At 49.1% G+C, this 9,915-nt stretch overlaps 1 protein-coding gene across 1 annotated transcript in view; it reads left to right on the top strand.

Annotated features, from left to right (window-relative positions):
• MOV10L1 (Mov10l1, Moloney leukemia virus 10-like 1, homolog (mouse)) overlaps nt 1-9,915 on the top strand; it is a 95,319-nt gene that overhangs the window by 18,832 nt on the left and 66,572 nt on the right. The window contains exons 9-12 of the mRNA XM_006876415.1: nt 221-415; nt 2,000-2,114; nt 3,568-3,745; nt 4,343-4,413. Coding sequence (XP_006876477.1) covers nt 221-415; nt 2,000-2,114; nt 3,568-3,745; nt 4,343-4,413 — 559 coding nt within the window. The remainder of the gene's footprint in view (nt 1-220; nt 416-1,999; nt 2,115-3,567; nt 3,746-4,342; nt 4,414-9,915) is intronic.

Genomic DNA, 9,915 nt, shown 5'->3' with positions numbered 1-9,915 from the left:
CCACCCTGACAGGCGAGTGGTGGGCTTTGAGTATTAGAACTATGAAATAGACCATTGTAGTTGCTGTTTGGGGAATGTTGACATTGTTTCCTTAGAAACCCCTTTGCCCATAGAAGGCACCCTTCCAGATGGAGGGTAGCTTTGTGGTGCCTGGGAGGAAGGGCACCTGGAGTCGGCCTCCTTCCTTCAGGATCACAGCTCAGTTCTGATTGCTCCCTAGAAACTCCGGTCGCTGCAGGGAGCTCCTCCTCCTCTGCTTCTCTGACTTTCTGGTGGGCCGATACCTGGACGTGAACGTCGCCACTGCTGAGGAGGGACTGGTCGGCGTCCGAGAACCGTTCTCTTGGAAAAAGTCGAAAAGTCCCCAGGTGGTGTCATCGCCAAAGACCACCGTCGTCGTGACCACCCAGAAGAGGCAGGTGCCATGGCGCCCTCATCACCCCAGGGGCACACGGCAAGGCCGCCTCCCCACCTGACAGGGTTCAGACCCCAACCCTTGGCCGACCCCATGTACCCTGTGCCTGTCTCTGGAAGTAGAGCGGGCAGGCACACCACGATGGCCAGAAGCTAGTGCAGCATCTGTCGGAATTCTGGACAGGTGTGGGGCCCCAAGAAAGTCTTTCAGCTCCCTATCTCTTTTGTGCTCTTGGAAAACCCAAAAAGCTCTAAAAAGTCATTTCTTACGGTTCCCTGTAGAGCTGTGTGTGGGGAGCTCTCCCTAGACTTGCTCCATGTTAGTCCACCTGACTGCAGTCAGGAACCCATCCACACCCACTGAAGGGGAGACACAGTTCTTTCCTGATGCTTGTCCCAAAAAGAGACTTAGAGAAGGGGTGTAGGGCTCAGCTGTAAGGTAGAGAGGAGCATTGTTTGGATTCATTTGGAGTTGGACCAGATGTGAACCCCAGCATGGCCCCCAGGAGGCTGTGTGACCCTGTGCAAGCTGCTTAACTTCTCTGAGCATTTTGTAAAATGTTAGTACTAATTCATATGGATCCTGGTGGTCTCCAGGCGAGCTGGTGGTTCCGCATTGGTGGCCCCAGTCTCCAGAGGTGCCACACAGGTGTCCAGGGCCCCGTAGTACATGCCCATCTCAGGACCCTCCTGTGCACTTGGCCTGCAATCCCATGGTGCCACGATTCCCAAAGGAAGAGTCCCCCGTACTCAGATGAGGGCAGAGGGTATCCCCTGTTTAGTAGCAGGTGGATTTGCTGTGACCCTTCTGATGACAGAGCCTCTCTGCTCAGCCTTCTATTAGAAGCCAGCGTGAACATGAAAGTACTGTCCTGGGAGAAAAAGACGAGGGAGGGGGCCAAGGTCAGCGGAGGGAGTCACGGGGCAGCGCCCTTTGATTCCCCCAGATAGACGGACCATCAGCTGACCATGTGGGGTCTCTCTGTGTGTGTGTTCTGCTCTTCTCCCTGACCTGCCCTGGCTCTCTGCTCCATCTGTCCTGGGGGCTGCAAACGCTTTGTCCATAGCAGCACTGATAGGTCACATCCTGTAGGTGACTGAATTCCGCCAACTCCAAATCGGGCCTTTAGAAGTCTGGGGGTGAGACTGAACTTTACCAGAGAAAGTGCAGACTAAGACACCTGAAACCCAAAAACAGCTGGGAACGCAGGGGCCAGTGTACAAGGGGGTGTCAAAATGCTCATGGAGAAATGGAACTGAAATAGAATGGAATTTTCCACAAACTTTTTGAAACCTCTCACACATTCCCAAATGGCCAGTTGAGAGCAGCAATTTGTGTTTAAGTGGAGCCCCTTTAGGCAGCCTTGGTGGAACCATAGGAGCCCCAGGATGCTAACTGCAAGGTCAGCAGTTCAGACCCACCAGTGGCTCCATGGAGGACAGATTTACAGCCTCAGGAACACTTACAGGGTGGCAGTGGGTTTGGATGCCCTTTGGTCTTTTTGAAGTGGAGTGGAGGTGGGGGGCAGTCGCCTGCTAGGGAGGTTAGGAACCTGTTTTTAACTCTGGTGAATTTATTTTTAAGGAACTCCAGACGACAACTGCCGAGTTTTCTCCCACAGTATCCTATACCAGACAGACTTAAAAAGTGTATGGAACAGAGAATCGACATTCTGACCTTCCAGCCGTTGCTCGCAGAGGTAGGAAAGGCGCCAGGGACTGCTCTGCAATGATGCGCCTCTGCCGCTCGTTGGTCGTTCTGACGAAATTCCAGGATGGCCAGAAGTGGAGACCATTCCTTTGTCCCTTCACATGTCATTTTCACAGCTCAGGGCTGCTGGCCAAAAAGAAAGGTGTATTCTTTGGCTCCAGGCTAGCCTTTCAGCTGGGCAGGCATGGCTCTCATAGGAACTCAGTTCTTCTACAAAGGGAAACTGAGGAACTATGGCACGTCTCTGGGAAAAACCTATAGCTGCATGTTTTCAGTGTGTCTAAGTCAGGGTCCCAGAGGGGCAGCAGCAGTAAAGTGTCCTACAGAGAGAGAGATTGCAAGGTTCATCCCCAGGGATTGGCTCGTACAGCTGGAGGGCTGGTGGGTCAGGCACTAGGCCAGAGGCATCTTGGAGCTGACATCCCAGAATAATGCAGGGTTACAAGAGAAAGAGCTCTTCCCAAATGTCTACTTAGCTGCTGCAGGCCGACTTCACCCCAGTCGTTTCTTTCCACCACGTCATCTCTGTTACGCTGCCCATTCTTCTACCCTTCTGTCCCTTCCCCACTAAGATCCCACTAAGTGGTCCCTTAGGCCACTAAGGATTCTGGGAAACCTGACACACCAACTGATCCCTCGCGGTGTGACCCCCTCTGCCAGCAGTCCTGTGACCTTCTGTGCTTGAAACATTCATGTACACAGCTCCCCCTTGTGGCTTGGATGCTGCTTCCTTGAGGCATCTTGTCAGAGTCAAGAGTTCTAGAGGGGCATAGTCGGGGGCATACCCCAGACTGTGGGCATACCCCAGAGTGGACCTTGAGAGAGGATGTAAAAGAAAAGTTAAGAGGAGGGTCTGAAGGAAAGTACACGCTGCTCAGTGCTTTTTTCAGAGTGAAACCTACTCTGAGGGTCTCAAAGCTTGGGACCTGCCCTGCACCTGCCAGCCCCTGGGACACCTAGCCCGGGAGCCCTCCAGGCTCGCTCTCCCTGCACCTTCCAGCTCATGGGGACCTCCATGCTCTCTCCCTGCACCTACCTTACCGTCATGGGGCTTACACAGTCGGTCCCCCCTTACAGAATTTCTGTCCTGTGCTCCTGACAGTCAGCATCTGAAAACTGCTGTTTTCTAAGTCTTGTAAGCTTGCTCAGGTGGGAGCAGAATTCTGAAGCTGCAGCCCCCTCTTCTGACAGATGTCTGTAGAAGCCAAACTGACCTTTCTGGGGGGTAAAGTCGGAAGATTTAAGAAGAGGAGGGGCAGCAGAGGGCAGGGGCTGTGTGGCAAAGGCAGGTGTGGCAACTGCAGAGACAGCCTTTCCCAGCCGAGCTCCAAGTGCTCCCCCAGCAGTCTGGCGCACCCTGCAGTCTCCCCCATGGGCATGTCTGTCAGACTGGAAATCTAGAGCTGCTTACCCCCTGGAACTGGCCAGTGTTTTGCTTCCAGCTTTTGAACATGTCAAACTACAAGGAGAAGTTTTCAACATTGCTGTGGCTTGAGGAGATCCATGCAGAAATCGAACTCAAAGAGTACAACATGAGTGGGGTCACCTTGAAAAGGAACGGCAACCTACTGGTGCTGGAGGTCCCGGGCCTGGCGGAAAGCCGGCCCTCACTGTATGCAGGTGGGTGTGCGCTGTTAGGGTGAACAGGGGGACTAGCAGACTGGGAGCCAAGGCAGGAAACAGGCTGTCACCCAGCAACACTGCATCCCGTTGTCACGTGGCCTTCCTTTGGCTTAAGAGTATCCCCTAAAACTTGAGCTGCAGCTGCAGCGCCCTGCGTGTATTGTCTTTATCACACTGTGTCTGATACCAGAACCAAACCCCACTGTCTCTGGGGTGATTCTGACTCACAGCTCCTATAGGACAGAGTGGAACTGCCCTTCGGGTTTCTGAGTCTGTCCATCTCTGCAGGAGTAGACAGTGGCACCTTTCTCCCTTGGAGCAGCTTTGGGTTTAAGCTGCTGACCTGGCAGCTTGCAGCCCCATGCTTCACCCACTGCCCCACCAGGACTCGTATTGGCCTTGTTGTTAAGTGCTATCCCTGCATAGAGTTGCCTCAGAGTGGCTGCTGGATTTGAACTAGCCAACCTTGTGGTTAGCAGTCCAGTGCTTATCCCTACAGCAGGACTCCCTGTTGGTCTGGTGGTGTTTAATTGGCAATTCATGAGGATTTTGCAGTTTTATATTCATTTTCCCTGTCATCTATTTTTAAACTAGGTGATAAACTGATTTTAAAAACTCAAGAATACAACGGACACGTCATTGAGTACATCGGATACGTGATTGAGGTGAGGGGACACATTTACCAGTCGATATCGGTTAACAACAGACCAGTCAGAAAGGGAAAGTGTTAGCTCAGGCTTCTTCCCTGGGCAGTGTCTTTCCCTCCCCATTCGCTGTAACTCCCAAAGCTTGAGTATAAGATGAGTCTGGAAATCGTCTTTCAATTTTTGATGTGTAAAGGAGACTTAGGTAAATAAATGTTGTGAGTCTTCACCAGGTAAAACACATTGACCTTTTAAATTCTATGTAAATGTTGATGTTTGTTTCATTGAGCTTGAACATCCTGAATTTATTCCAGAAGAAAGACACAGATTCACAACTCTGATGTTGTAAGGTGAAGGGTTTCTTTCTCTCTCTCTCTCTCACACACACACAGACACACAGACACCAGCCACACAGCAGCCCTCACATTCACACACACATTCAGCGTGTGACCCGCGTACACATCTCACACACACATGTACTTTGCGCACACACTCAGTCTCTCACTCACTCACACACACACACACACACTCTTGGTGATCTCACAGTAGAGGACACAGTGGTGGAGTCTACTGAGAAGGGAAGCCCCTTGGAGTCCTGTGGCCTATCACAGAGGAAACGTCCAAGTCCTAACCCCTGAGACTGTCAGAGAAGAGGTGTGACTGGCCTTGGCTGCTGAGCCTGCTCCCTGCTGTCCCCATGTGGCTCCCTTTAGGTCTGACCTCTGGTGCTCCGGGCCCGGGAGGAAAACAAGCTGGGCGTGATGATTGTTAGTGCATCAAGGGCTGGTGACCAGTGGACTTAAGGAGAGGTGGGGAGGGACTTCAGAAGGTCAAAGACTTGAGTCCACACACAGGTCTCATGTAAGCCGGGTGGTCTGTCCATGACTGTGGTGTGAGAAACCTGCCACACAGGCAGGCCAAAGAGAGAGATGAAGGGCAGCCGGCAGACCCCCACTGCTTAGGGCTTCAGTGCAGTGTGAGCCCTCATCCTTTTTCAGTGCCTGCTCTTGACAACTAGGAGACTGCATGTGTCCCTGTACGGCTCGCCCCACCCCATCCCACAGGCGGCCTGGGTGGCATCTCCCCCTGCTGAGTGGGGAGATGAGAGAGGCCACAGCCCTCCTTCGTACCAGTGCTCGCAGCTCCACCAAAGCTTCTTGTGCCCACCATATCTTCCAACAGGGCAGCACCCTGCTTCATTCCCTCAGCTGACTCAGGGTGTGGTGTGTGGCAGGGTGTCCAGGGGCCTCCAGTTCCCACCTGACTGCTGCCCCCTACCGCCCACTTAGGGCAGCAGATCTGTTGAGCTTTCATTGTAGCCTCCTCACCAGTACAGTGAGCGGTGTGCTTCGCTCTTCACCAGGGGGCTGGAGAATCTCAGAATGGACCAGTGGCAGTCCCTGGGGATACCCCCAAAAGCAGCAGAGTCAGAGATGCCTGCCCAAGCCTGTGGCATCTTGACACCACCACCACCACCACCACCCCGGCAGCCTGCAGTCGTGTGGTTAGGGGCTCCAGTCAGTACTCACAGCCACCCTCTGCACCACAGAAGGAAACACTGCCCGCTCCTTCACCAACCTCAACCAGTGTTGCTATGCTTGAGCCCTCTGCTGCTGCCACTATGCCAGTCCAGCTTGCTGGGGGTCTTCCTCTTTTCCTCCGACCCTCCACTTTATCAAGCATGGTGTCCTCCAGTGACTGGTCCCTCCTGACAATATGTCTGAAGTATGAGAGATGAAGTCTGCCCATTGTGGCCTCCAAGGAGCACTCTAGCTGCACTTTGTCCAACACAGATCTGTTGGTTCTTTTGGCAGCCCATGGCACTTTCAGTATTCTCCTCCAACACCATGATACAAATGGATCGATTCTTCTACGTTCTTCCATATTCACTGTTCAGCTTTCACATACATGTGAAGTTACTGAAAATACCATTGGCTCGGGTGCACCTTAGTCCTCAAGCTGACATCTTTGCTCTTCAACACTTTAAAAAGGTCTGGTGCAGCAGGTTGGCCTAATGCAATACATCGTTTGATTTCTTGACTGCTGCTTCCGTGAGTGCTGATGGTTGATCCGAGCAAAAGAAAATCTTTGACAACATCAATCTTTTCTCCATTTATCTGGATTTTATTGGTCCAGTGGTGAGGGGTTTTGTTTTCTTTACACTGAGGTGCAGCTAATACCAATAACTGTGATCTCGATACAAGTGTTTACAGTCCTCGTCTCTTAGCCATCAGAAGCCATCTTGAAGGTAATGGACCTCATGACAACACTCATTAAGTCTGTCATTTCTTGGTCTGCCCTGTGATACGGAGGACAGGGTACGGACAAGGCTCCAGGAGACCACCCTGATGGCCGCAGGCAGGGGGGCAGCCACATTGAGAACCAGCTGCTATCTGACAGACTTGTTAGTGTGGTAGTCGTGGTACCTGACCATTGCTGGGCACTCTCCACAGGAGAATACCACCCAGGCTCTGGTGTGGGCCGTGTGCATGGCATGGGGCTGCCTGTACAGCTGATGGTGTGTGGACTACGGAATCTCCCAGTGGCCCATGGTCAAGCATCAGTCTCGCCTAGACCCTGTAGCTGGTCGTGTATTCCTGGAAACTCCAAAAATAGCACAGGATTAAGGAAGTAATCATGGTGGAAATTTAAAAATGCCTCCAGCTGAATTGCAATCCAAGTGCTGTACATCAGGACGAGTTGGAGGCCACAGAAGTGGTGCTTAGAGGGAGAGTTTTGACTTTTGCTACTTACACGAGGAAACAAGAACCAATACCAAAGGACCCATGATACTAGTTAAGGAATGGAAAGAGAGTACTGCCGTTTACCAACAGAAGGAAGAGAGGATGGTGGTGCAGAAATGCATGGAAATGGCAAATAAAATAATTCAATGAAGTCAAAGTTGATACTTGAATAATGTAAAATCAACATGCTTCAGTCAGGAAGACCAAGAAAAAACATGTACCAGTCAAAGGAAATGGCGTTTAGAATTACAGAGAAAGCACAGATGAAAAGATCAGGGGTCCTGTGAAGGGAGAAGAGCACAAGCTGAGTGTGGGACCCTGTCCAGAGCAGCAACAACACCAGAGATGAGGACATGGAGAGCGGGGGAGCAGCTGAGGACTCTGGACTCATGGAAAGAGAGGGACTAGGTGCTGGTGGTCAGGAGGCAGGCTTGCAGCGTGTGCCCTTGGGTTGTTTAAATTATTATATATTCCTGAGTGTTTCTGTGTACATCCCCCTAAAAAAAAAAAAAAACTAGGGAATGGAAACAGATACAGTTGAATGATGATGCACGGAGGAGATTGTAATCACTACAATGCAACATGAAACAATGTTGTAAAGCCCATGTTCTCACATGTAAGCTAGCACTCTGTTCATAGTAAAAACTTAAACAAAGATCAGGGTTCCGTGGACAGTCACCTGTGTATCGTCATAAAAGCATTCCTTTTTGAGTCAGTTTGGAAAGCTATAAAAACTGAAGTAGTTTTAGAATTTTAATTAAAGCAGCATAATGTCTTTATCAAATTCATACTGGTAAACATTTTTAAGTTTAACATTGTATCTCTTTGAAGTTTCTATACTTGCTCCTTGTAGTTAAGTGCCATCCAGTTGGTTCCAACTCATAGCCACCCTGTGTATGGTTTCTGAGGAGCAGCTGGTGGGTTTGAACCACAGACGTTTTGTTTGGTAGTCCAGTGTGTATCCCATGGTGCCATAACAGGACCCCATACTTGGCTTAAGCAGTCTTGGCTTGAAAAGGGTCTTGATTTTTGCTGCTGCAGGCAGTCTTTTTGGCATGAAGACACTAGAGTTGTTTTGTTAATGTTTTTACTGTGTTTTCTCCTCCTCGGTTCTTTGGTTTTACTGCTTTGCCCTTTTTCCCCTCTGTTTTTCCTGTTATGTTTGTTTTGTGTTGGTGTTTCGTTCTTGTCGTGTTTCATATGTTTCTTTCCTCCTCTGGATTTCCTACAGGCTGGCTTCTTTCACTTCCTCCTCCGGTAGGGCCACTCTTGTGATACTGACACTGTCAGTCTGCTGGATCCTCATCCTTACAGCAGACGATGTGTCATGGCCTTTTAGCTCCCTGCCTGAGAATGGATATCGTTGTCACTGAGTGCCAACTCATAGCTACTCTGTATAGGGTTTCTGAAGAGTAGCTGGTGGGACTCCTACCTGAGAGTGAAGGCATGTAACCTGCTGGTAGAATATTTAAAGGTCTGTCCAAACACTGGGAGCGTGTCCTTCCTGCTTGATTTTTGTTTTTCTTCATTTTCTTTCAGAAGATATTTCTAATCTGGGGTCTGTCTTGCATGTTACAACCAAAACACAGTGTTTGAAATCAACGTGTGTTTGTGTTTCTTTGTCATTGATTGATAAAGATTCAATGAAATATCTACAAGCAAGGTTAACTGAGCATAGTAGCTGACTTCAAAGTGTCTGTTTTATAAACTTCATTTCAAACTGTTAATGGTCTTAAGTTTCTTAAGCTTTGTCATACACTGTTGATATGATAGTTTATCATTAGGTTGTCCACTCTGCCTTTGAGACATATTAAATGTTTTGAATTTTATAGATTAATTTTACAACTTACTAGTATAAAAAAATAAATGATTTCTGTGTATAAAGGAGCAAAACAAAATTTAAAAACATAAAATGAGAGCTGCAGTTAAAAATCTTTATACAAAGAAAACACGAGTACAGGTAGATTCCAGAGGAGATCTACAAACTCAAGTTGGAGGTTGCCTCAGTCTCCCACTCTTCTGGTGGGAAGAAGATCCGGCAGCCCACTCCCCAAGGCTGGCCGAAACCTGCTACAAAAGCAGGTCAAGACACTAAGACTGTTGGGAAGGAAAGATTTAGCCCCATTTCTTATAAATAGGAACAGGCTTTCAATAGTTAGTGGAAATTTTTCGTATGTTTTGGTTCCATTTTTCCAACTTTTTGAAACCTCATATAGAGATTAAAATCCTTTAAAAAAAAAAAAAATTGAAAAGCCCATGGAATTCAACCATGTGTTAAGAATAGAGATCAGTAAAGGTGGAAAGTTTTTCCAGGTTTGCAACTCATCTGTCACTTTGTGGTACTGTGGTGGTTGCATGTTGCTGTGATACTGGAGGCCATGCCACCGGAAGCTTCAGTACCAGCAGGGTCTCCCATGATAAACAGACTGCAGCTGGGCTTACAGGCTAGGAAGAAGCAGAGGCGGACCACTACTTATTCTTTAGCCACTAAGAACCTTATGAATAGGAAACATTGGAGATAGCACCAGAAGATCATGAGAAATAGTGCCGGAAGATGAGCCCCTCACATGGGAAGGCGCTCAAAGTACGACTGTGGATGAGCTTTGGCCTCAAACTAGAGTTACCGTGATGACACATGAAGTAAAGCTTTGGGGACCTTCGTTTGCTTCCAGGGCACAACTAAAAATGAAAAACAGCTGTAAAAAATAATTGGACACCAAGATCTAGAGGGCCTGGAGGAAGGTAGAATCTCCAGTGAGTAGTATTCAATCTGACTAGG

This window comes from Chrysochloris asiatica, unplaced genomic scaffold (genome assembly GCF_000296735.1).
Source record: "Chrysochloris asiatica unplaced genomic scaffold, ChrAsi1.0 scaffold00378, whole genome shotgun sequence".
Taxonomy (NCBI): Eukaryota; Metazoa; Chordata; class Mammalia; order Afrosoricida; family Chrysochloridae; genus Chrysochloris; species Chrysochloris asiatica.
The sequence above is the reverse complement of the archived record's forward strand: the minus strand, read 5'-3'. Positions and strand labels throughout refer to the sequence as shown.